This window comes from Rhinolophus ferrumequinum, chromosome 12 (genome assembly GCF_004115265.2).
Source record: "Rhinolophus ferrumequinum isolate MPI-CBG mRhiFer1 chromosome 12, mRhiFer1_v1.p, whole genome shotgun sequence".
NCBI lineage: Eukaryota > Metazoa > Chordata > Mammalia > Chiroptera > Rhinolophidae > Rhinolophus > Rhinolophus ferrumequinum.
In genome coordinates, this window is record NC_046295.1 from 54,446,088 (window position 1) to 54,473,351 (window position 27,264).

At 45.4% G+C, this 27,264-nt stretch overlaps 1 protein-coding gene across 1 annotated transcript; it reads left to right on the forward strand.

The window, feature by feature from the left end:
- The first annotated feature begins 4,795 nt into the window (after positions 1-4,795).
- On the forward strand, positions 4,796-25,570 carry NANS (N-acetylneuraminate synthase). The gene is made up of 6 exons (XM_033123734.1): positions 4,796-5,023; positions 10,524-10,739; positions 19,381-19,480; positions 20,296-20,450; positions 23,222-23,488; positions 25,340-25,570. Exons 1-6 carry the CDS (start codon positions 4,892-4,894, stop codon positions 25,547-25,549), a joined length of 1,080 nt encoding a protein of 359 aa, XP_032979625.1. The 5' UTR covers positions 4,796-4,891; the 3' UTR covers positions 25,550-25,570.
- The last annotated feature ends 1,694 nt before the right edge of the window (positions 25,571-27,264 follow it).

A 27,264-nucleotide genomic window follows, 5' to 3' on the forward strand; every position in this document is an offset into this window, starting at 1 on the left:
AGCCTGTGACATTCTGACTTCAGGTTGGTCCTTGAGGCTCAGCTGCTCTTGACTAGACAGTTTTTAAATTTTTGAAGAAGCAAACTTTTTGGTGATGAGGTCACAGAACAGGTCATATTTCTGGAGTTGTCTGCCATCTGAAGGAGACGTTCACTGGCTGGGTTTGCCTCCAGCTTCTGCAATGGGTATTTGAGTTACGAAATGTCTGAGCCAGGTAGAAGCCATGATGGGCTGGATGACTAGTACTGACTTGATTCTTCCGGTCGGTGGAGGCATCTCCACACATACCCCTGCCCTCCAGCTACAGCAATTGCTCTGTTCCTGTGTGGTAGGTTGGAATATCGTGATTGCATTTGAAGCATCTGTCCTTTAATGATAAAAAGGTTGGAACCATTGCTCATTGTAGAGATGGGGAAAGTGAGGCACAGGAGAGGGACTAGTGCTGGTGAAGTGAAAGAACCTAGCCTAGAAACTATGGGGCCGTTTTCAACTGTCCTCTTACCACGAATTCACTCCTACAGGAACCCGGGATCTGAAAAGTGACTGACACTTCTCATGGAAATGCAGACCGTCTTGTGTAAGACGCTAGCCCCCCAGCCCCTTCACGGCCACCAGGACTCCTGACGAGTCACATGAGGATAGGTACAGCAGAGTCAATCCTTCCCATTTCTGGCATTTCTATTGGGGCTACACTATCCTACCACCTGAGAAAGGTGAGACATCACAAAGGTTCTACCCTCAGGCTGTGACCTTCCCTTCTCTCCAGCCCTGTCAAGTTGTGCTGACATCAATTTTAATGAGGCTGATGATACGCTGTGTTGACAGTTTGAAGAGGGGAGTCAAGTTACCAGCCCACTTAAGCTTTGGCCAGCCAAACAGTTGCTCTGCAGGAAAACCACCAAGATTGCAGCAAGTGTAGAAGTTCTTCGCAGAGCCAATTAGGTCAGCTTCAGAATCTGACCACGGACGTGATAACTTGTCTCAGTAGCGTTGGGGAGGGTATACAGGGACATGAACGACCCTTAGCGTTACTCTGATTAGAGGGCTTCACCCTGGGCCACGAGGAGTTCGGGGTGTGTGTGTTCATTGTGGCATCACCCCACCCCAGCCCTGGAAAAGCAGGAGTGGAGTTGCGAGGGAGGCCTCAAACAATCCAGAGAGCTAGCCCCAGCCTGTCCACTGGCTAGTATGTGACCTTCCTGAGTCACTTCCTTATTATGAGCTGCTAGTTCCTCATCTGAAAATAAGTGAGCTTGCAGTTCCGTTCCAGCTGTATAAATGGGAATGGGGTACACTCCCAAGTTCTAACCAGCAACAGGGGTGCTACTTGCAGTTACCTCAGGCCTCCGGAGAAGTAGGTAAGGATTTGATCTGGTGGAAAATATGTCAGCTGTGCTTTGGGCTGACAGAATGGAAAGGGACAGACCTGTAGCAGGAGACTAATGAGGCTGTTACAGTTATCTGGACAAGGCTGAATGGGGGCTGCACCCCCAGGACGGTGAATGAAGTATTTTCTAAAAACTGCAGTAGGAATACTAGTAAATTGGTTTTACTAGTCCGACTAGTCATTCTGGGAAGTAGCATTACTGTCTCACATTAGCATGAGTGGGATGTGTATCTGCTTCAAATCAGGAAGGGACCAGATGGCCATTTGTTGAGGATTCTTTTTAAATCTTCAAACCCCCTGCAAAATAATACTCTGTAATCCCCATTTTACAGATGTGGAAACGGATTTAGAGGTGAAGGGCCTTACACAAAGTCAGGTAGCCAGTAAGTGCCCGGCTGGGACTGCCAATCCGGCTCTACCCAAGGCCAGTTTCGGCTCTTAGCCAGATGTACCTCCTTAGGGCCTTCTGGCTCCTGACTCCATTCTGATGAGGAAATTAGTGGACCTGTTTCTTCCTCCTCAATCTAGGAGCAAAGTAGATGCTGGCTAACAAGACTGTTGATTACAGAGGTCAGGACAGAGTGAGACCAGCTAAAGCTTTCAGGGTTGGAACCATGAAACCCTTAGGGGTTTGGCAACTACTGACAACTACCACTTGGGTTGGGAAGCTTCAATACTTCACTTCTTCCTCAGAGAAATTCTCCAGAAAGCTAACTTCAGGGAATAGTTATGTTCCCCTAAGAGATTGAATGTGTCTTCAGGAGTAAAAATGAAGTCAGTTATGCCTAACTCTTTGCTGTCATCTTTCCTTTTCTGCACTTGCTCATTCAGAAAATGTTTATTGGGACCTACTAAGTGTGACGAAATCCTGTGCTTGGTGCTAGGGATACACTAGAAAACAGTGCAGACCCTGCTCTCGAGGTCCTGGCCCCGTAGGACAGTTACAGTACGTGGCTATAAGCCACGTAAGGGCAGAGGCCTCATCTGTCTGGTTCACCATTGCATCACTAGGGCTTTGCTCTGGGTTTAGGGCTGAGTAAGTGCTCCGGATGGTTCCTGACCCAAAGGAGGTCACAGTCTAGAGGGAATGACGAACGAGAAGAGGCAGTCACCATTAAGGGTAATTAAGTAGTTGAAGAAGAGGTTCCTATGGTAGCCCAGAGAAGGTTGTTAGGGAGATCAGAGAAGATTCTGAAAGGAAGTGACTTCTAGGCTGAAGGACCTGCAAAAGATGTCCCAGCATAGCTCAGTGTGGGGGGGTAGAGGCATGGGGAGTGTGCAGGCTGAGGAAACAGCCTGTGCCAAGGTCTGGAGGTGAGAGAACATTATCCTTTAGTGGAACTCAAACTAGTTCAGTGTAGCTGGAGAACAGAATGGCAAAAATTAGGCTGGAGTCCTTGGTTGGAGAAGGCTTTAGAGGAGCCAACTTCATTCAGGAGAGGCTTAGTACAGTCAGGCTGGCTACAGGGGCCCCAGGCCCCAAGGTCTCAGGTCTGAGAACTGAGTCTCCATCCCCTATCTTGATCCCCATGACCCAGCGCTCTGGATACCCTAGTTTCTCCAAAGCTGAGTTCTTCCTTGCCCTCTCTTGCCAATAAAAAATCCCTCATTGGTGTTTTAATTTCTTTTAAAAGATCTTCCCACATGCTCTCATGCATTTCGACAGATTGAACATTGATTCATTATACAAGCAGGAAAAGCAACAGAAAGCACCAGAAACTGACTTTAAAAAGAACAAGAGTGGAATGAAAATTGCAATCTTTCCTCCTTACTATATAGTAAGGTAAAGCAGTACTACTTCAATTTACTGAAAGCTCTTATTTAACCACAAATAGCATCAGCCTAACTTGCTATTGTGGGATAATTGTATTTTTAAACATAATTTTTCCTTTCTTCCCTTTAATTTCCACTTATTCACTAATTAAGCAAAACCATAATGGTTTCTTTAGCCCAAAGTGACTGAGTTATTTTGCTGTTGGATTTCGTTTTTTCTGTAATCAAGGTCTGTTGCTGAGCTTTAGCAAGGTGTGAAAGGCCGTCTAAACTTGAGAGACTTAAAGCACATGCCATCTAGTCTAGCACACCTACGAGGGTGAATGAACTCTGCTGCAATCTCTTTCTTTCCTTTGATTGCTTCCACCTGGCCTCCAAATAATGCACTTCTTCAGAAACCCTCAACTCTAAGACCTCCTCTAGCCCAGGATCCATTTCCATATGCTTTTAACAACTGAACTTTCCCAAGAAAAGGTCTGTTTTCACCCCTTCTGTTTCCTCACTTTCCCTTGGCCACCAAATCTGCTATCAACAGCGGCCCCCAAGTCCCACCAAGTTCTTGCTCATTCTCTTCAGTCTCCTGGACTATGGGCCTTTGACCCTGTAAGTCTGCCCTTCTCAGGACACAATGTCACCTGCTTCTTGTCCCTTTCTCCATTCCTTCCAGGGCAGCTGCACAAGGCTCATCCCTCTGCACACTCTCCTTCAGCAGTCCAACCGATCCTTGGTCTTTTCCTCACTCAGCATGGCTCCCAGATCTCTCTCTCCTGCCCAGACCTCTACTGTGAGCGTCAGACCTGCCTTTCCTCCTGCCTGGTGGGCAGTTTCACCCGCATATTTATATCAACGTGTCCAGAACCTACCCTTCTCACCTTCCACCCAGAGGTGCCTCCTCCTCTCTTTTCTTGTTAGTTTTCTCATCAGTTCTGGTAAGTCAAGCTGGGAATCAGTATTATTTTTTTTTCCTTCAAAGTGGCTTTTATTTCTCAACTTTGTCTGCAACCCAACATAGGTTCCTAGGCTGGGAAGCAATCCAGGGTCCTAGCCCCAGCTCCGCTTTGGCTTTCCGAATGACGTTGGACAAAGTGGAACTTTTTGAACCTGTTGCCTCTCACATACTAGGAAAAGCTACCACTTATTGAAAGCTAACTGAAGTCCAAGTACTGTGATCAAGGTTTTCCACACTTCATCTGACGAACGTTGTGAGGTGGGTTCTATATAATTTTCCCGTTTCAGAGAAAAAGGCAAGTAACATTCAGAAAGACTAACGTATGCATGATCAAGAGCTGGTTCCTGGCAGGGGCTGGGCCGGAATCAGCACTGTAATTCTAAATCCAGAATCCGTTTCTTTCCATTACACTGTAGGGCGCGCTGTCCCCACGCCCTTGGAAGCTAGACTTAGACTACGCCCTGCGAAGGCAGCCGTCAGCCTTCTTCGGGGAATGTTTGTTCACCGGTACACGTCTAGATCCTGCAATGGTCACAAACCACGCTTCCCAGCGGCGAGCCAACTCGCCCAGCCAAGGAAGACGCCGGGCTCCTTCCTCCCGCGCTACCACCCTCCTAACGGGTAGCTCCGCCTCCTGCCCCGATTGGCTGGCAGGAGAGAGGCGGGGCCCAAGGATTGGCTGCGCAGAGGCCGCGGGCTGACGTGGCGGGGTCGAGGTGAGCGCCTGCAGAGCTGCGGACTGAGCTGATCAGAGGCGGCGGCGGCCAGACCCAAGCGGAGCAATGCCGCTGGAACTGGAGCTGTGTCCTGGGCGCTGGGTGGGCGGGCAGCACCCGTGCTTCATCATTGCCGAGATCGGCCAAAACCATCAGGGCGACCTGGACGTGGCCAAGCGCATGATCCTTATGGCCAAGGTGAGGGGAGCGCCCTGGAGGAGAAGCAAGCCGGAAGGGTGCGGGGCCTGGGGATGGCCGGCCTCGGAGAGGGGGTCCCTCCACTCCGCTCTGTAAAGGGGCGGGGCCGCGGGAAGCCGGGACCGCTTCCCTCTGCCTCTAGCTTGCCAGGGCCATTTCACAATCTTTCGAATTCTCTTTTTCATCCCTTGCAGTTGCCTCGCTGACCGTCCCTTCTTGGTGGCAGAATGATCTTTCTAAAACACAGATTTGATTAGGTCGTACCCCTGCCTGGCACCTTCAGTGGCTCCCAATTACCTGTAGGTAGGGTTGTAACCCTTTTCCAACGTATTCAGAAAGAGTCAGGAGGCTTTGGCTAAAAATAAATGACAAAGATTTAGTCAAGGGTCTTAGAGTTTGGAAACGCACTTAGGCAAAAACCCAGAAGTGTTCCAAAGAAGAAAGGAAAGTTAAGAGTTCTTATACTAAAGTCACATCCTTGAGAATAATCAGTCCTGCATCCTTAGCCCTTGGCTTGGTCCAGGACACATCAGTTGGCTGTCAGGTTGTCTGGATGATGGATGCCAGGAAGTCTGGGCATGTGCTAAGTCCTTTAGGGAATAGTCAGCGAGTTATCTGCAGGTTTGATGTGTGTCGGCATTGACCCAACGAACCGATGTACAAGGTGTGATTAAACAATACGGTGAATGTTTAAATAAATAAAAAATATTACATTAACAGACACATTGCCATTAATCCCCCTCAAAATACTTCCCCTCATTTTGAGCACACTTACCCCATCATTCTTGACACTTTCTGAAGCAGTTCTGAAAGTCCTTTTTTTGTGTCTTTAGTTCCACTGTCATGGCTGCTTTGATGTCCTGAATCATTTTGACTTTGGGGAAGAGCCAGAAGTCGCATGATGCCAGATCTGGTGAATAAAGTGGATGAGGACACACCGTAATGGTTTTATTTGACAGAAATTGCCATGTACCAGAAGCGATGTGTGACACAGAGTGTTGTCATGGTGGAGGATGATTTATGTCACACTTTAAAACACACCTCTCAACCGTAGCTCATACCCGACTGACTGCACCAAACAAGTTGAAACTTGTCACACACTGTTACTAAGGTTTGACATGCTGCTTCCCATATTGAAGATCCCTGCGTTTCCTGCCTTTCCGTTGGATGGCCCTTGGCAGCAGCATTCACCGTATTTTGAGATCACAATGGAAAGGCTACGTGTCACATATCGCTTCTGGTACAGCAATTTCTGTCAAATAAAAACATAGTGTGTTCTCATCCATCTATTCATGAGATCTGGCACCCTGTGACTTCTGGCCCTTCTCCAGAGTCAAAATGACCATGAAAGGTAAAGGTTTTGAATCGATTCAGGACATTGAGGCAGCTACAACAGTGCAACTAAAAACACTCAGGAAAGAAGACTTCCAGAACTGCTTCAAAAAGTGGCAAGAACGATGGGATAGGTGTGTTCGATGTGAGGGGGAGTATTTTGAGGGGGATTAATTACAATGTGTCTTTTACTGTAATCAATTTTTTAACTTAAACATTCACTGTATTTTTTGATCACACCTCGTATCTCTAGGTATTGATGCAGGACTGGAAAGTTCAAAAATTTAAGTTCCCAGGCAAGTGCAAATAAGAAAAAGAATCATTTTCCTCATGCGTCAACCTTTATAATACTAATAATTTAGCGGTTTGGTTAAAATGACCCTGTATTATTTTTCTCTGTCTTCACTTTCCTCACCTTGAACATAGCCTTCAAGACCTTGATGACCTGGCCCCTTCCTACCTGTCATTTTTCATCTCAGACATCTTGCAGTGACACTGAATTACTTCCCGGAATTTTGGGAAGTTCTGTGGTCTCTCTCACCTGCCATTTGTTGTGTTTGGAATGTGCACTGGTCAAATGCCAGGACACTGGGTTCAAATCCTGACTCCCGCACTTACCAGTTATGTGAACGTAGGCGAGTTACTTAATCTCTGTGAGCCTCGGTGCCTCATTTAAAAACCAGACTTGATAATAACAGTACTTGCCTAAAGAGTTACAAGGATCAAATGAGATAACTCATGTAAAGCTCATAGCACAGTACTGGGCACATGAGGGTCAATACTGTCATGTTCCACATAACGAGGTTTGGGTCAAAGAGATGCAGCAGTGGTCCCATGAGTTTTGGTTGGAGCTGAGAAATTCGTATTGCCTAGTGACACTGTAGCCATTCTAATGTCATAGGGCAATGCTCCTTATATGTTTGTGGTGATGCAGGTGTAAGCAAACCTGCTCAACTAGTTACATAAAAGTACAGTTGACCCTTGAACAACATGGAGTTAGTCCCCCACTCCCACCCCACTGCAGTCAAAAATGTAAGTATAACTTTTGACTTCTCACAAAACTTAAGTGACTCTCCGTATCCACAGGGGATTGGTTCCAGGCCCCCCCCCCCCCCGCTGATACCAACATTCTGGATATTCGCGTCCCCTATTTAAAATGGAACAACAATGCACATAGTCAGCCCTCCTCATCTGTGGATTAGTTGAGTCCATGGATGCAAAACGTAGGGATACAGAGGGCTGACTATATATTTATTGAAAAAATTCTGCATGTAAGTGGACCCACGTAGTTTAAACCCATGTTGTTCAAGGGTCAGCTGTATAGCACCATTATGTATAGTACATAATACTTGATAATAAATGATTATATCACTGGTTTTTGTGTTTACTTCTTATCATTATTGTAGAGTGTATTCTTTGTACCTATTTTTTTTAAAAGTTTGCTGTAAAAGTGTGCTGTGCCAGCAGCAGCTTCATACATCTATTTATCTTGTTTCTTGACTGCATCATTTTATCTTGTGCTTGATTTGATGTTGTGTTGTTGTGTACAGTAACATGCTGTATAGGCTTGTAGCCAAGGAGCAAGGGGCTATGCCTGGGTATAAAGTAGGCTATGCCATCTAGGTTTGTGTAAGTACACTCTATGCTGTTCACACAAAGATGAAATTGCCGAGGGAGATATTTCTCAAAAAATATCCCCTTGAATGACTGTAAATGTTCATGATTAGGTTTTATCTTACTCTTTCAGGACTAACTGCTTTTATGGAACCTACTGAATCATAAAAATACCTTTAAAGAGTAACAGTTGCTAACATTCTTTAGTGCTTATCCATCAGCTAATTGGGCTAAGTGCTTTACATATACCATCTCACTTAATTCTTACAATGGTGCGGATGCTGTTAATTTCATTTTAAAAGGCTCAGAGAAGATAAGTGACTTGTCCAAGGGCACACATCTAGTGAATAATGGATTTCAGAGCTTTGCTCCTAGCCACTGGGCTCTGGGTTTTATACTGTAACATTGTTTTCTAAGGGGAAATTCCTGCTCTTCATTAAAGGAACAACCTGTTTTTCTGAGGTGTACCCTCTGAATGCTGAAGTTGTAAAAATACCTAGAGGTGTTAAAGACATGGAAATAAAGTTACATTTTTTTCTCTTTTTCTCTTTTGATTTTGAAAGATTGTTTTCCGGGGGTAGAAGAATGAAGAGGTTGAGGCTAAGTTATAGTAGAAAGCACTGGACAAGAATCAGATATCATTTACTAGCTGAATAATCTTGGGCAGGTGACTTTTCCTCTCCAGACTTCAGTTTCATTTGTTTTACAGTGTGTACATTTTAAATTTAAATTAGTGGAATTTTTTGAAATGTTTATGTTTTAGGATTTTTTTTTGTCTTAGTTGCCAAATGGAGTCACATTTTCAAGTTAGTTGTCCAGTGTGTTATGTACAAGCTATATAATGAATGTGTTTGCGATTTTAAAAGTTGAGTTCATTCAATTATTTTTATTTTATTAAAACAAAGCTTATTGTATATATTAAAAGAAAGCTTATTATAATTAGAGATTTGCTAACTGAATATACTTTTAACTTTTAAATTTTGATGCAAAGGGAGCATCACACCTTGGCTCGTCCTGGAGTTCTGCTGCTTGTTTTTTTGCCAGTAGAGAAGAAGTAAAACCTTGAACAAAGAAACCATGAGTATAATAGTAAAACAGAGACAGTAATTGTGTTTTTCTGAACCTAGAATTCACCATAACATGACACAGATAAGGAAATCACTCATTTTTAGGAAAGAAGCTGAAAAGAGAAGAAGAGGAAGCCGTTCTCAGGTTACCCCTGCTGTCCTGTGGAATGTAGTAGACCTTTATCTGACCTTTATCTTGTCTTTAGTAGTATCTGCTACTTCACTTTTATCATCTTCCTGTAAAGGGAAGATTTGCCCAGATGAAGACAAACTTTTTAACTTCTTGAGGGTTAAGTTTACTTCTTGAGATAAAGGTGAGAAGCAAAGGGAGCCTGAGGGACACTCTGTGAAGACCTCCACCTTAGCTTGCTGGAGGCCTGGGCGTAGCAGGGGTCCAGGCTGCATCTTGGGCCAGGACACATATGGTCTGCATCCTTTTGGAAAGCGGTCTGGCTGGCTCTGCTGGAGACTCATTGTGCCCTCTGGTCAGGTCACTCTGAGCCTTGGGATCTTCATCTACACAAAGAGAACTGTGTTACCCAATGTCACTTTCAGTTCTAAGGTTCTTTGAACTGCTTTCCAGTGTCAAGTCGTGACTATGCCATCTTGTGATTTTCCCAGGAGTGGAAGCAGCACTCTTAGCGCAAACACTTCTGGAGTCAAGGTTTTGAACAGTATGAATACCTCTGTGTGTACAGAAGTGTCAGTAAACTGAGATATTAGAGGAGTTTCCTTAATGTTTCTATTGAGTGTTTTTTAAAAACAATTTTGAGAGATTGGAGGCTGAGTGGTAATAGAATTATAGCTTTTATAGCTAGACAATCCAGCTTTTCTATTACAGCTTCTGTTCAGTCAGGCTGGGGCATTTCTAAGTTTCGTTTATTTGCTTTTTACCCCAGAACCTCTTGTTCAAACAAGATATCATGCAGTAAAGCACAAGTGCAAAATGGCTAAAAGCAGAATTATTCCTTTGTTTCCTGCCCTGGTAAGGGGCTCCTCAGAACAGTTAGGTCCTGGAGCTAGCCCAAAGCAGTTATTTGTATAGATAAAGAAACTGAGTCCAGAGACAGGAAGTGATTTATGCAAGAGTTAGGGTCAGATTCTGGTTTTTTTCTCCTAAATTCTAGTCTAGGGTTCATTTTACTATCCTCTGCTTAGTTACACAACTTAATAGCTTCCTAAACGGTTTGATTAATTATTTTTAATATTACAACATAAAACAAAGCTCCCTAAAAAGCCCCGTTGCCTTTTTTCCTTTTAAGGGGAAAATATAAGGGGAAAGCCCCATCCCTGACCTTTGCTTCCTTTCAGACTTTTTGCTTCTCCTGTTCCTCGTGTTTGGAGGTTCTTAACACCTCTGTAAATCAGTGTTGTTTTTAAGGATAATGATGTCGTAGCAGTTTCTCTTTTCTTTGAGAAAAGAACATTTCTCTTTTCTTTGAGAATCCACGACAGGTCATTGAAAAGAGCCCTAATCTGTGTTGCAGGAGTGCGGGGCTGATTGTGCCAAGTTCCAGAAGAGTGAGCTGGAGTACAAGTTTAATCGGAAAGCCTTGGAGAGGCCGTATACTTCGCAGCATTCCTGGGGGAAGACGTATGGGGAGCACAAACGCCACCTGGAATTCAGCCATGCCCAATACAAGGAGCTGCAGAGATATGCCGAGGAGGTCGGCATCTTCTTCACTGCTTCTGGCATGGATGAGGTGAGCCCTCTGCCGCTCTGTCATTGGCCACTTTAGCAGACCCAAGGGGCAGCAGGTGGTCTGCTGGCTTTTGGCTTAGAACCAGCTGCAGCACTTGCTCACTTTAGACTTTTCTGTGCTTTCTGGACCTAGAGCTACCCATGGCATTAACCAGATAAACGCCCAGCTAAATGGAAGGCCAGAGGCAGCAGCGGCCCTATGAGAGTTTGTGGGAAGAGCACCATAGTTTTCCAAACAACTTATGTCTGAGAGTAGAGCGCAGCCACGCTGGAATCTCAGAGTCCCTTAAGCTTGTGGCAGACCCCCACTGGGCCAGTTTTCCCCCAGTGAGAAGTGGCCTGGATTAGGAGTCAGGAAAAGTCAGTTCTAACAGGTGTCTACCCTTGCTGAGTGGCCTTGGCTGATTTGGGTGGGGTGGCATTGGCGTCATCCAGAAGGGAGTGGCACACAGGATGGCCATGCTGACATCCTGGAAGAGTCTAGCTGGTGCCAGGTCTCGGGTCCCATCTGCTCTGTGACCTGCCTCTTCAAGATTCCTTCATGTGCTCTTTTTTTTTAATGTAAAACATTTTTAATTGTAAAAAGAATACCACAGGAAGTTTAGAAAACAGAATAAAGGGGGGGAAAGTGACCCATAATCCCTACATGGTAGCTCTTTTTATTTATTTCCTCCTGAAGTCTTTTTGTACGCTATTTTATTACCTGGTTTTTATATTTGTGAATATTTAGTTCCATGTATGTTTTTCCCAGTTCACATTATACCACAAGCTTTTACCCATAGCTTGTTTTTTTCCCAGCTTTTTTGAGATCTAATTGACATACACCTCCCCACATGCTTAAAGATTTTAATGGCAGTGTAATATTTATTTTGAGGATTTAGAATGTACCTAACCATTTCTCTACTTTTGGACATGCAGTTTCAGTTTTTTATGCTTATATTACTTTCAGTTTTTTATGCTTATAAATAATAAACTTTGCAGAAATGGATCACTAGATGAAACCTAAGAACATTTGTGTGGCCCTTTTAATCAACCAGAATATTTAAAGTGACCCCAGTTCATTCTCTAGGCCTCTGACCCTTTGTGCCACAGTTCCAATCCAAAAATATGTCTGTAAATTGAGTCCAAAGAAGCATAAGTTTTAGTGTAGGCCATTCGTAGTTTAAAAATGGGTGGGACAGCAAAGAACCTGGGCCTCTGGGAAACTTGACAAGTCCAGGCGTCCGTTCTGTAGCCCAAATTCATTCTTTCATTCACAGGACTGATAAGCATGACATTCTTCAGATCCAGTTGTGTGTTTAACAATCATAATTTCCTACTTTTAATTACATGTTATAGTTTACAAAATGTCTTCACATACAGTGATATGGTTTATCCTTGCTGTGCCCCATTTTACAGATGAAGAAACGGAGGCTCAGAAGGGCTGGGAGGTTTGTACAGTGTCACACAGCTGGGAAGGGGTCTTGAAGGCAGATCTGAAGCCTGGCTCAGCATGCTTTCTACTGTCCCTCAGCTGCCACCTGGGCGTCAGTCCAGGTGTGTGTGGCTTCCCAGCACTTAGCAGAGCTTTGGGCTTCCCCTCTTCTCTTTGCCACTCTTACATTGGTAGCTGCTAGATAGTCTCTGGGCCTGAGAGCTGCCCCAGGGACAAAGGGACAGATTCTTTAGGAAAACCTACCTAAAGAGGTTGCTTAAAGCTATTGCTGGTTTTTAAGCAATTGAAATGGTGAGCCAGGGGCCTCACTCCATGTCCAGTTCCAAATCTGAGAACTGGGTTTGCCCAAAGTCAGTAAGAAGTGGTGACACATCAGAAGGGAATGGGTAAGTCACGTAGGTGTCAACACCAAAACCAACAGCCCAATAAGATATTTCAGGGATGTTACTGTGCTACTCACAGCCTGGGAGAGTTTCTGAGATTGTGTACGGTGTCCTCTAAAGAAAGAGAATTGTTTTTTAACAGACAAATCAGAAGGTTTGCCTCTGGCTAAATAGTGATCTGTCTATATTGTTCTTTCAAAGACCTGCTGTTCTTTCAAAGTGCTGGTCACTTGGAGGACAGCAGGATGGAATTCAGGCTTCGTGGCCTAGGAGCCAAGCATCCTGGAACGGGGCATTTTTCTGATCCCACCTTACATAGTTCTTCCTGAGGGAATTCTTCCTGTGGCCCTGCTTGGTGCAGGCCTCCACCCGCCCTGTTACGTTCTCCTGGTGCTCTTTGCTTCTCTAAGGAAGTGTTAACTGTCGCTCTTTCCTACCCGACTGTTAGTCCCACACATCCCTGGTGCCCGTCGCGCAGTAGAATGAATGAATGAGCCAAACTAAAGAGCTAGTGGCTTTTATCAGATCCTCAAAGGATCTATAAGTCCAAAAAGGTTAAGTAGGAAAGAATGTGGGTCTTAGGATCAGAAAGAGGTATGTGTTGTTTCTGGTTCTGCCATTAACTAGCTGAGTGATCAAGAATAAGAATCTTGAACATTTCTTGAGTGTTTCTGATACACCAAGTTCTGTGCTAGGTATTTTAATGTATCAACTCCTTTATTCCTCTTAACAACCCCTTGAGATAGGACAGTTGTTATCCCCATTTCACAGATGAGGAAAGTAAAGCACAGAGAGTGTATTGATAGCTACTGATCACCAGAGGCTGATGTGGACCCATGTGGACTCAGGTGGACTGTAGAGCCTCCCCTCTTGACCACACTCTTCCTGCATCTCTCCAGGCCTGTTTCCTCATAGGTAAAGGGCACAGGGGTAGAATAAAAACACTCAGTATGCAGGCTTATCCTGTGGAGTAGGTGAGACCATATATGTAAAGCACACGGCTCAGGGCAGGATCATGTCTGTGTGTTCACGACCGTGACCCCAGATCCTGGCACAGTGTCGGCCCATAGTATGTGCTTAGTAAATACCTTGCTAGAAGGAAGTTCATACCCAGGAAATGGCATTGCTGTCATTACTTGCTTGTTTTGAGTACCGTGGGGTTCAGAACCTTGTGGGATTTCTCTTTGGCAACTGCCTGTAGGACTCAGACACTCAGGGACAGCCAAATCCTCATCCGTGCAGGGCAGGTTTGGGTTTAGGAAACTACTAATTGTTCTTGTGCCAAATGTGAGTAGACTTAAGATTCCTGGGCAAAACTTTTGATATGAATTGATTTAGTAACGAGTCATTAAGTAGACAGATTTGTCTTGCAGGACCCATAAACAGGCTCTAGAGAGAATTTCCAAGGAAAGGTACAGGTGGATCCCTAGTATTGTCTTGGGAATAAGTGTACAGCCTTTCCCAGAGTAATTACTTTGAGAACTACTTTCATTTGGAGGACTAAGTCCTGACCTGTTTGTTAAAAATAATTAGTCTCAGTGGTTTAGTGATTCCCCCCCCACACACCATATAGTTGCTTCCTCAAGACATTGTTTTCCTAAAACCTGACCATACCTAGCGTTGAGTCCAAAGTAAGGAGAAATGGAAGAAATGTCATCCGGGAATTTCACTAAGTGACAGCTAAAAACAATAACAAACCAAAATAACAAAAAGTAAACAAACCAAAGAGTATGGTAGCGGTTCTCAAAGTGTGGTTCAGGAATTCATGAGACCTTTCAGAAGGTCCACAAGGCCCAAATATCTTTGTGATCCTCAAATGTCATTTGCCTTTTTCACCGCCACTCTCTCACAAGTGTATAGTGGCATTTTCCAGAGGCTGTGTAATGTGTGATGCCAGCGTTCCTCTGGCAGTGGTTAATGAAGCATGTGCTATACGTTCTTTTTTTTCTAATAACAGTTTTATTGACATACCGTACAATTCACCCAATTAAACTATGCAATTAAAGTTTTAGTATATTCACAGAGTTGTGTGACCATCAATACAGTTTTAGACCATTTTTATCACCCCAAAAGGAAAAACTGTACCCGTTAGCAGTCATTCCGCATTCTGATTCTCCCAGCCCGAGGTAAGCACTAACCTGTTTTCTGTCTGCAAATTTGCCTATTCTGGACAATGCATATAAATAGAATCAGACTCTAGGGGGACCTTTGTGACTGGCTTCTTTCCCACAGCATCATGTTTTCCAGGTTCATCCACGTTGTAGCAGGTATCAGTGACATCTGAATAAGATCAGTGGACTCTGTCAGTGTCACTTTCCTGGTAGTTTTGTAAGATGTTACCATTGGGGGTTACTGGGTGGAGTGTACTTGTGATCTGTCTGTGTTATGTCTTATAGCTCTGTGGGAAACTATAATTACAGAACGAAGACTTTACATAAACAAAAGCTCTGTAGAGTCCTTAGTAATTTTTACGAGTGTAAACACCAAAACGTGGGGTCCCATGCGGAATGGTGCACCCCCAGGCTGTGCTGTCCACTGGTCAAGTGCATGGACTCTGGGGTCAGATGTTGAGTTTAAGTTTCTGCTTGTCATTCTGGTGTGTCGTGGTGTCATGTGGAGGTTATTGAACCTCCTGGTGCTTCCGTTTCTTCAACTGTAAAGTTGGTTAGTACCTGAGCCCATCTTACAAGGTTGTTAGGAGGATTAAATGTGATCATTCCTATAAAGCATAGCGCACAGCCAGCACTCAGCAAACAATAGCTATAGCTGAGGAAAACAACCTAGGCCGAGGGTCGGGACATCTGGGTTCTTGCCCTGCTTTGCTCTAAGTTGAGCTTGCAAGTCTCGTCCCTCCTCTGGGCCTCTATTTCCTCTTATGGATGTGAACAAACCACTGTCCAAAGTCTCTCCCAGCTCTGATGTGCTGAGTCATCGTAGGACCAGAGGAGACATCACTACAGTGACTTAACACCTGGAGTGAGGACTTTCCTGCTCAGTCCATGTCTCCAGGCACCTGAGCTCCCAAATGCGGACTCAGGAGAGAGGGCACCTCCTTGCATCGGTGAGGCTGCTTAGGAAAAGTCACTTTAGGTTATTTGTTCCCAGCTGGCTTCAAGGTGAGAAGCAGGAGCCTCGGGGTTGGGACTTGGGGGCTGCTTCTTGGCCTGGACCCCTTTAGCTTCCCAGGAAGCACTGCTGTTTGGTGTATAGAATGTGTGCTGTGCAGCCATACTGAGTTCAAGTCCCGGTGCTGACACTTACTATGTGGGCTCGAGCTCATCATGTAACCTCTGAGCCTCAGGTGTCCCCTCTGTAAAAATGGGGTAATAAAGATGCCCACTCACAGGGCTGCGGTAGGATTCAGTGAGATAAGACTGTGGGGTCCAAGGGTAGTGCAAGACCTGTGTCCACTGCTTGATAGCTCTTCTGTTACTTAGAACCTTCCGGAGTTTTTCTGCTCTACATGATCTGGGCAGGGAGACTCCTCTGTCCTAGGAATGCCATTTGCTCCCAGCTGGTCTCCTGACTGACTTGGGCACAGGCAGTGAGGGGAAATGCATTCTTAAGAGCCTTTACAAGAGTTAATTTGCTTTGCCAGCCAGGCCCCTTTGCTGAACTTGCATGTCCTGTCTACCCAGCAGTTAAAAGTGGGTTGGTCCCTTGTTCCGTGTTTACCTGCCAAGTGGCTCTGGGTATTTAGCCACCCTAATTTCCTTATGGACATAAGTGCTTCTTTTCTCCACTCTGCATGCTGTCCTAGGGTGTTCTTTGTTTGCGAAGGAAAGGTGAGGGTGTGGCAGACCCTCAGGGCACCTGGTCAGAAGCTGCACAGGGTATGGTGGACCTGGGCTGAACCGAGCAGAGCCTTTGGTGTCAGTGGAGAGTTCTGTTCAGAAAGCCCATGGAAGCCGACCATGGAGGTGGCCCTGAAGGACGTGCTGCCCTCACACACAAGTGGCCCATCCTAGGAGAGCTGCCCTTCCCTCCCAGCACCGCCTCCACGGTACCCTCTTTCCTCCTCCCTTCCTTTCCTTTCCCAGCACTGCAGTGGGCGCCCCTTCCGCGCCCCCCCTGCTTCTCCCCCAAGGCGTGGTGCACTCTAACTGGCATGGGCAGCTCCCCCTCTCTTCATTCCGCACCCTGAGCAGCTCTCCAGCACCCCTTCTTCTCCCCAGTCATCACCATGGGCTGCTGTTTCCTTTCCTACAAGATCCCAAAACTGAGGGGAGTGAAAGGAGCTTTAGAAAAATCCCAGGTCCTCTTCTGTTACCTCTTAGATCAGCGGGCCCCAAAGTTTCTCACAGGACATGAAATGGGAAGGGGATTCTGGGCACACATTGTCAATCTTCATGAATGAATTTAGAATCAATAAAGCCCCTCCCCCCAAATAAACAAGAGTTCTGAATTGAAAAGCTTGGGAAACACAGGGGTAGAAAAAGCTGGACAAGTGTATTTACTGGGACCCTGTGGGAGGGAGCTCTGGCAATGCAGCATTTCACCCAAACCAGTGTGCTCGTGGGACCCTTTTCTTCTGCGTATTTAACCCAGTTGGATGCCCAGGGAGGGTCATACTGGCTAAGTTCTTTTCGGGCCAATTCCTTTCAGGCCTTTTACTGTGGGGTGGGACGGAGGGGAAATTGAGAGGCTGCCTGGCTGTGTCGCATCCTTAGATAGAAAGGGAATGGACAGCTGGGTGGGCAGGTCTAGGGGAAGCCAAGGAGCCCACAGAAAGAAGGGGGCCACTGGAGCTGATGCAGCCTGAGTTGGCCGGGGCACCGGGAGGGAAGGCTAGCATCACCCCAAGACTGAAGTTGGCACCCTTTTCAGAGATCAATCTGAAATGACAGTTTTCTGAATGGCCACTAGGTGGGGATGGTTCCCCAGGAAGGCTGCAAAATGATACGAGTCTGTCTATTCCTTCCCAGCAGGAATTTGCCCCCTTTTCCTCACTTGAAAAGTGTGAATTTTACAACTTCCGTAGGTAAGCTTTTATGAAGTGTTTTTCCTGCATTTGATCCTTCCTTGCCCCTGTTCGCTCTGACGTCTCCTGAGTGGGTTTATATGTCTCTGTATGCCCTTGGGGACTTTTCCATCAGGAGCCACCCTCTCACAAGTTGAAAATTATATAGAAGAAAACTTAACATAGGGGTTTCCCTCTGAAAATATTTTCAGACCTAGCCCTCTGAAAATAGAAAATACTCTCTTTATCTGCCAGATAGCGTGAAAAGGGTGAGAAAATTTGACTTTGTTCATTTAAACAATGTGTTTCAGTTCCATTCTAGTGTGAGACACATAAACAGGAGAGAGTGAGCTAGAAAAATACGGAAGGGGAAGAGATAAGTAGAAGGGAGGAGTCAGCAAGAATTGCAGCAAAGGTGGCTTAGCACACTTGGAGGTAAGTGGTGCTCGGGCCACACTGGTCAGCGTCTCTTGAACAAAGGGGGTTGCAAACTGCCATTGAACTGTTCATTGGCTGGTTAACCTCTCTGTATGGCTCTCCAGCAGCTCTAACAGATACATTATTACAGGACTTACATATGAGGAAAATTATCTTCTGAGTGCAGCCACCGTGACTGGAGTAGCTCATCACCTGCTAGGAAGATGGACGAATCTCAGGCCCCAGGAGGTTGATTTAAAGAGCCTGTGGCAGAATGACCTTTTCACACTGTTCTTTACCACCCCAGTGCCCTTTGGATTTTCAGGCATGGTAACCTAGCTCCTTGCTCTTCAGAGGATGATTCACAGAGCAGCAGCCTTGGCATTGCCCAGGAACTTACTAGAAATGCAGATTCTCTGCCCTACCCTAGACGGTCAGTCAGAGTTTGCATTTCATTCGAATAAGATCCCTGGGAGATTCGTGTGCTGAATTTAAAGCATGAAAAGCACTGACCTAGCTCATCAAGTCTTCCAAACTCACTTCTGAAACCTAGGCAGTATTTTAGGATAGATAGAACAACTTAGATGTGTGGAAACATTCCAGGACTTTGATTCTCTCCACTTCTGATTTTCAACTTCAATTTTTTAAAAATAGTAGTAAGTGGTAGTTTTTCAGGTTCTTGTAATTTGACAGCAAACCGAGATTTTACTCTTTAAACTGTAAGTGGTCTACTGATTTCCTTCAGCACGCGCTTGCTGACACTTGCCAATCTCCTGAGTCTTACTGATGACTCCCAGATAAGGAGAGTGGAAGGCCCTAGATAGGTGACCTTAAGCCATGATGTTATGTCAACACAAAAAGCAACTGAGGTTCCTTTTTTCTGTGGGTGGCATGGTTTGAGGTCTGAAAGGGCTTGGATTTGATGGGCCCTGCCAGCTATGGATCACTGTGTCAGGGCTGGGCCATAAAATGCCCTGTTTTTTCCACTTTTGGCAAGGACTGAAATGGCCTTTCTTCCTGGCTTTTTGGTCCTGTGTAAAGGGTAAGGCCTTTGAGGGATGTTCATTTTCTCACTTGCCTTCACTGCCTGGTTTTCTGGGTCAAGATTAGGTCATGACCCGTTTGCATTTGTTCACTAGGCCCTGGGGCCCCAAGCCCCTGGGGAAGAAGATCTGGCCAGGGTTCTGATTTTTTTCCAGATTGAGTAGCCAGCGAGGGCCAGCATACAATGTTTGCTGGACAAATGGATGGGTGGCTGTGAATGAAAGAACGTTTGAATTTGAATGAAATCTTGGACTGCTTTCACGTTGTTGGGAAGCGTTGTTGGGAGCGCTCAGTCCCTCTTGCTGGTGTGAGGAGGGGATTTCCTGTTTGTATGTGGCTCCTCGCCAGTCTTGAGGGCAGTGTTTCTGAACAGAGGTGAAAAAGGCTCCTTTGATTTTTGTAGATGGCAGTTGAGTTTCTGCATGAACTGAATGTTCCATTTTTCAAAGTTGGATCTGGGGACACTAACAATTTTCCTTATCTGGAAAAGACAGCCAAAAAAGGTGAGTGTTTAATTGTTGTCATAAAATCTGGGGGAGTCCAAACCATGTTTTTACTTCTTTAGTGATAACTAAAGGAGTCTCATGAAAACAGACTTTATTTAGAAATCTCTTTTCAATTGACATGTACTTCCACTTTTTCATGTGCTGACTTGAAAGGGAAGAAATTAAGGATGACAGTTGTTACAAGAATGTAATTAAACATTATTTTTAATTTATAACACATTTTATGACATTGAGGATAGGACACTATATATAAAACGTATTAGAGGCATCTCTGCCTTTGAGAATTATTCTGTAGGTGTACTATCTAGTGTCTGCACATTATAGTTGCTAAGGTGGTTTTACAACACGAATGATCTCATTTGCTTCTCACAACCACCCGGGGACAGCAGGTCATATAATTATGATGCTTTAGACTTATTTCATAGATGAGGCATCTGAGACCTCACAGCCAGTAAGTGGCAGCCCTGGGCCTCACACACAGTCATAATCTGGGGTCTGTACTGACCCTACCCCACCTCTTAATCCAACGAGATGCTCCTCTTTCTCTGAGGAGTATGAAATTCCTCTGACTCCTTCATTCAGTTCACTTCGCTAAATGATCGTGTTGGCGGGCGAGGGGCGTCTACAATAACCACGGTCGAGGGCAGGAACCCACCGAGCTCTCCTCTGTTCCTCCACAGTGGCTGGCACAGTGTTTGAGAGATGTTTGTGGAGGTCAGTTGAATGATGAGACCAGCAGTTGGGGTGTACTTGAGGGACGGTCAGAACCCCTAAAGAGAAAGTGACGGTGGTGTTGGTGTTGCGTCACTCAGGCCGCCCAATGGTGATCTCCAGCGGGATGCAGTCGATGGACACCATGAAGCAAGTCTATCGGATTGTGAAGCCCCTCAACCCCAACTTCTGCTTCCTGCAGTGCACCAGTGCATACCCGCTCCTGCCGGAGGACGTCAACCTGCGCGTCATCGCGGTGAGCTGGAGGGAGGGCCGTTATCTCCTTGGGCCGCTGCAAAATGGCTTTTATTGGACCATGTCCTGTGGGGAAAATGTCGCCTTTTTACAGCCAAAATTCTGACCATCCTTGATGTGCTTTGGTTTTTTGTTTGTTTTTGTTTTGTTTTTTTAATTAAAGTTTATTCGGGTGACAATTGTTGGTAAAGTTACATAGATTTCAGGTGTACAATTCTGTATCACATCATCTATAAATCCCATTGTGTGTTCACCACCCAGAGTCAGCGCTCCTTCCATCACCATATATTTGATCCCCTTTACCCTCATCTCCCACCCCCCCTTGACGTGCTTTGTAATTGGAACATCCTTTGACAATCTTGCTGTTATAGAATCAAGTTAGAACCAACTGTGCAGCTAAGGGAGCAAATATATTCTAAAAAGGGTGATTATTAATTAAATTTTCTTAAAACCAATCTTAATTTTGCACATTTTAGAGTTTAAGGTGGAGTCCTCATAGTTTTCGATATACATTTTCTTTGCTCATGTGTAACAGCCATCAGAGGTTCCTCTTCTGTGAATTGCGGGACTATATCCTTTCTTAGTGCGTTGCCTTTTTTTGTATGTGTGGTAAAATGCACGTAACATGAGATTTACCATCCTAGCCATTTTTAGGTGGATAGTTCAGTGGCGTTAAGTACATCCACGTTGTGCCACAATCACTACCATCCATCTCCAGAACTTCTTCATCATCCCGAACTGAAAATCAGCCCGGTAAATACCAACTGCCCATTTCTCCCTCCCTCAGCACCTGGCAGCCACCGTTCTGTCTTTATATATTTGACTACTCTAGGTACCTCATATAGGTGGAATCATACAATATTTGTCCTTTTATGTCACCTTCTTTCACTTAGCATAATGTCTTCAAGGTTCGTCCATGTTATATCACTTCATTCCTTTTTAAGTGACTTCATGTGTCATCACTTCATTCCTTTTTAAGGCTGAGTAACATTCCGTTGTGTATATATACCACATTTTGTTTACCCAACAGTTGATATACATTGTGGATGTGTCCACCTTTTGGATGTTGTGAATAATGCTGTTAGAAACATTGGTGTACAAATATCTTTTTGGGTTTTTTTCATATTGAATTGTAGGCGACCTTTTTGAAACTTCTGGCTTTTCCTGCTCTGTGTTATGTGCCAGCTCTGTTATTTTCTACCAGTAATTCTGAGCATCCCTGAGGCTCAGACGAGTTACAGTGACAGCCTTGAGGGAGCTTTTCCTTTCCCAGGATTTGTCTACTCAAATTAAATCAGTTTATAGATGGTGAAGTCTAGTCTCAAAGGGAGAAGAACTTACTTGCCTGGGATCTCACAGTAGCTCGGTGGCAAAGCTGGGACTGGAATCCTTTGTCTCTTACTGTCTCAAGTCAACTCTATCAGTTTCTCCTGGTAGCATCTGAAATTTAACTTAATTAGGAATGTATGTATGTAATTATCATACAAAAACATTATAGTAATATTAGTGTAATTCTAAATATACGTATATACGAGGTGTGACAATTAAGTTTGTGAACTTAATTATCTGACCTCATATACACACATAATCCTGAAATTGCAATTAACTAGTTTTATATTTTCCTTTCAGTACAGTATTTGACATTTTTTGTAATAATATAAGCTTTTGTATATGTTGCTATGCAGTCTTCCTATTTAACTTTAAAAAATTAACCTTTTTTTGAAAACTGACAGATCTTTTTACTTAAACTTTCTATCCCTCCCAGTTGATAGTCTTCTCTGTTTCTAGCCATCTCGAAATAATGTTATTTTTAAAATTTAAATATGATTTTTAGAAATTCAAACAGCTTTGAATTACGGAACATAGAAAGTAAACATCCTCTGTAATCCCATCCCACAGAGATTACCATAATCAACAATTTAGTATCTGTGACTCCAAATACTTTCCTTGATTTTCTTTCCCTGTGCAGCATGGTCCCGCTTTCCTTCCCTTCCCCGCTCTCCCCCGAGGTGCAGTCATGCCTGCTCTCTTGATACTAGGGCACAGTGAGCATTATAAGTTGCCAGCCCTCCCCCACCTCGGGCCCAGCCCACCATATTACAGCGGTTTGAAGCCTCCGACCCAGCAACGTGCATTCCCTTGTCCATCTCGTCCTGTAAGCCTGCTTTTCAAGGCCTTTGCCACTCAGCTGTCCTCATCTTTTATTAAACCCCATCTGGGTCTTTCTACTGTACTTAAGGTTTCTGGTCACCCTCACTGACAAGACTCACTCGACTTAGAATGTCTTTTGTTGCATTCAGTGAATTATAGATAACAAATTAATTATTTACCATTTCCACCAAAGGATTGTTCGGAGATTGGGCTGTATATATTATTGATGGTGATATTTGTGCATATAACACACTTGCTTTCAGCAGCTCAGGCTAATTAAACGTGACAGGTGCTTTTTGGATGAGCTTAGGCATTCGGTTATAGCTCTGTTGTCATTCCTGGCGGTTTGCGCAGTGTGAAACATTCTTAAAATGCATTCTTGATAACAATAGCCATTATTTTGGGGGCATTTACAGTGTGCTGAGTGCTTTTCACAAATTTACAGCAGCCCTCGACAGGTATTATTATCCCTGGTGAGGAGAGACCCAGGGAGCCCAGTATCTTGCTTGCAGTTGCACAGATGGTGAACGGCTAAACTGGACTCTAACTCAGATCTGCCTGGCTCTGGAATATACGCATAAAGCACCACAGTATTTAATCTTTTCTTTTTCTGTTTTAAAGGAATATCAGAAGGTCTTTCCTGACATTCCCATAGGGTATTCTGGGCACGAAACCGGCATAGCAATATCTGTGGCTGCAGTGGCTCTGGGGGCCAAGGTTTTGGAGCGTCATATAACTTTGGACAAGACCTGGAAGGGGAGTGACCACTCAGCCTCACTGGAGCCTGGAGAGCTGGCTGAGCTGGTGCGGTCCGTGCGCCTCGTGGAGAAGGCCATGGGCTCCCCCACCAAGCAGCTGCTGCCTTGTGAGAGAGCCTGCAACGAGAAGGTGGGTGCCGCCCGACCCTGCCAGGCTCCACTGCTCTGAGGCGCTGCAGTGGGCTTCCCTGGCCAGGTAGTCAGGACCAACCCTGCCTGAGCCCAGGCCAGTGGGATGAATGTCGCGCCAGCCTGCTGAGTCTCTCTGGGCTCAGACTAGCAGCGGGAGAAATGTGTCCTTTCAGGCGACTGTAGCAGTTCCTCTGACCACCTAGGATCATCTTATAATTTCTGACTAAGTCTGTGAAGCCTGTGGCCCCAGTTTCTAGACTCCAGGAGATGTAAGGGGATGGTGATGTCCAGGGCCTTGTGAAGCACTCAAGTCAAGTCTGGGGTCCCTTGGAGTAGGTTAAGTCTTGAGAAACATTCAGGGGTTCTGTGAGGCAGGGGGAGAAGGGCCTGTGATATGTTGAGGGATCCCTAATCGGGGAAGGCACTTGGTAAATGAGAGCAGTGGGTTGTCTTGGGTGTTGGTGGGTGGCTGGCGGCAGCAGATTGTCTTGGGGTTGTTCGGTGGCTGGTGGCAACGGGTTGTTGTAGGCGGTTGGTTGGTGGTAGGTGATGCAGCTGTTCCTTCAGGAGCAGTTTAAGCTGTGTAGCATTGACCTTCAGACAGAGGAAATGCTGAGGCTCACTGCCTGGCACACTGACCATCTGGGCTTCTCAGAAGCTTTGGCCTGGACTGGTCTTGGCCTCTGAGTCACAAAGCCAGGCGTCCCGGGGTTGCCAGGAGTGCACATGACTAGTCTGCTGCAGGCTGGCTGGGTCGAGGCAAAGATCAGCCATCAAGCATGCGTGGGGAATGCTGGCGTCTTTTATCCTAGTGGGGACCCACTCACTCCCCTCCAATCAAAGCTGCATATGCATCAGGAAATTACAATAATAGCAAAAAGAAACAAACTCCTTGATAGAGGAAAAGGGGAGAGAATTATACCAGAAACCAGATGAGAGTTGCGCATTTAATTTGGTTCTGACTCTCCTGGCTTCCCGAGCAAACAGTGAAATATAACAGGATACGTAATCTGATAATTATCCATGGACAGACATTTTGTCCTGGCACTACATTCCAGAATTGATTCCTTGGCCCTGACATGGAAGCTGTAGCATAATCTAATAGATAATTTAACAACATTATGGACAAGACGTAGAAATGCTGGTCATGAGCTTCATGTATCCTTCAGTCTGCTCGCCTGCCTGTCCTGTCTGCCCCATCCTAGGAGGCCCCTTTTCCTGTCTTCTGAATAGCGGTTGTACTTACCATCCTGTGAGCCCTCCACATTCCTATTTTACTGAGCAAAGTAACTGCTATATTCATGTCCCTTGAGAGCAGTGGGCAGGAATGAGGAATCCTAGGTTCTCATCCCTGCTCCCTGCGGCCTTGGCCAACGCACCTGCCCTCTGTGAGCCTCAGTTTCCCCATGTTTAAAATGAGATCTTGAATGAACTAAATGATGACGAAAGTAAATGACATAATTTTCACTTCCCGGGAGCAGTCTGTGTTCCAGGTAGATTGCACAGGTTATCACCAATCCTTACTGTCATCTGACAAGCAGAGGCACTGTTAGTTCTCATTTTACAGAGAAACTCAGCCACAGCTTGGATTTGGACCTGACTCTGTTTGGTGACATTATCTGAGCCCTTTCCTTTGCACTTTATTGTGAAGGCCCCTCTTCTGAGTCTGAGTTCACCCTATGTTGGCTGAGTCCCTTCCAGTGTGAGATGCCACTCTATGAACCGAGGGGGAGAATTTAGTCCCTATTCTCAAGGTACCTTGTGAACACTGATCAGGGACCATGGGTATAAAGCAATGTGCACTAGTTCCTTTTGTGAGACCGGCACTGAGTCTTCATTTTATCCACAGCTGGGCAAGTCTGTGGTAGCCAAAGTGAAAATTCCAGAAGGCACCATTCTAACACTGGACATGCTCACTGTGAAGGTGGGTGAGCCCAAAGGCTACCCTCCCGAAGACATCTTTAGTCTGGTGGGCAAGAAGGTCCTGGTCACTGTAGAAGAAGATGACACCATCATGGAAGAATCCGTAGAAAATCATGGCAAAAAAATCAAGTCTTAAAATAAAGTGCCATTCTCTGAATGCTGAATTGCCTTGCTGGTACTGTTGGGTACGTCTGGGTGGGGCAGGAGTGGTGGTCTCCAGAGACCCGGCTGTCAATCACGAATAGACAGCAGACACTTGGGGGCCATGCCCTGTGTCAAGCCTCTTGGAGGGATACAAGAGAAAATACCACTGCCTCTGCATCAAGTTGGCGGGCTCAGAAGGGGAGGTGGGCTCAAAAGCAAATCATCACCCTCCCATTGTGTGGATGCAAGAGGGCCGAGCGCTGGCTGTATGAGTCCCCTCCTTTAAGCCTTCATTCTAACTGCCCACAAAGCCAACACGAATGACCCAAAATCTCCTTTCCAGACCTCCAGCTGTCTCTCTCCATTGCCCTATTCCCAGCCCACCCTGGGATTCTGTCCAGTTAGCTCTATGGTGATCATTTGGTATTATAGCAAGGGTTGGTCAAAGGGTCTTGTGGGCAGAGAAATGCCCAAAGTACTCATATCTCTGGGAGGAAAGAGAGGGAAATGGCATTCATTCCTTATTTCAACAGATATGGAGGGCCTACTATGTGCCAGGCCCTGCTTCATTTAGGTCTTGAGAATATAGCCCATATCCCTTCCTCATGGAACTTCCATGCCGGTGGGGACAGGTGCACAATAAACCAAGCGCATAGTAAGTAAATCAGTCCGATAAAGGTGATATGTGCAATGGGGGGAAAAAATAGAGCCACGTAAGGGAGATGGGGACTGTGGGGCTTGGTGTATTTGTAGGTTGTGGCAACTTTGAATATGGTGGTAATGCTGAAACCAGTCCTTCTATAATCCATAATGAAATGATAAACCCTGCTAATAAAAAAGATCGCTTTTACTTCCTTGAACTTTTCACAGAGATCCCATGTTATATTCCCCTTTGTTCTTTGAATCAATAGAGATTAATTCTTTTCGAATGTATTTTCAAATTCCTAAACTTTGTTTACTGTAACTCCTCTCATTTCAAAGTGTTTGAGTCTCTTTTCAAATGCATACATTAGCCTTTTGAAGCTTCTCGTGAGTGTAGAACCTCTCTCACAGGTAGCTCCCCAGTTTCTGGAAAAGCACTCCTGTTTGTAGGTGGGGTGGGATAGGAATCTCGGGAAAGTTAGAATACTCTGTCAACCTTGGGTGGGTTTCCCTCACATGGCAGGAATCAGTGAGGCTCAGGGATGGAAGAGGACTTTTGTGTAGAGGACTGTTGGAAAGAATTGTGAAGGAGGGCCATTGTGTAGAACACACTTCCCACCAGGGCACAGCGAGAAAATGAGAGCCGGTGTTTATGGTATGTGCGGGTAAGGTACGGGACTGTCCTGAGGGTGAAAGGACTGATATCAGGGCGTACCTCTAGCCCATGCAGGTTGGGAAGCTCCTGCCAGGTGGGAGATGCAGTGCTGAGCCCACAGTGAGGCAGCAGATGGCCTCCGTTGGGGCGTTCACAGCCTAGCGGATGCAGTTATCGCCACAAACAAGACTCCCATGTGTGTGAATTGCTGAGATGTTTCCCAAGAGTCATGAGAGCCATGGGAGTGGGTATGGGTGAGGAGGCGAGGCCAGGAAGGCCTCCTAGAGGAGGTGGCACTTTAGTTCAACCTTACAGGTTGAGAAGTGACTGCCGGAGGAATCGTGGGATGGGGTGCTTAGGCTTGGGAAGTGCCCAGTGTCCAGGGACTAGCAAGTAATAGTCTAGCAGGG

What these genes read in the sequence shown, in the direction of transcription:
- NANS (XM_033123734.1), top strand. Translation starts at nt 4,892, where the DNA reads ATGCCGCTGGAACTGGAGCTGTGTCCTGGGCGCTGGGTGGGCGGGCAG. An exon ending in GCATGATCCTTATGGCCAAG is followed by an intron (nt 5,024 to 10,523) that starts GTGAGGGGAGCG and finishes TCTGTGTTGCAG; the next exon opens with GAGTGCGGGGCTGATTGTGC. An exon ending in CTGCTTCTGGCATGGATGAG is followed by an intron (nt 10,740 to 19,380) that starts GTGAGCCCTCTG and finishes TGATTTTTGTAG; the next exon opens with ATGGCAGTTGAGTTTCTGCA.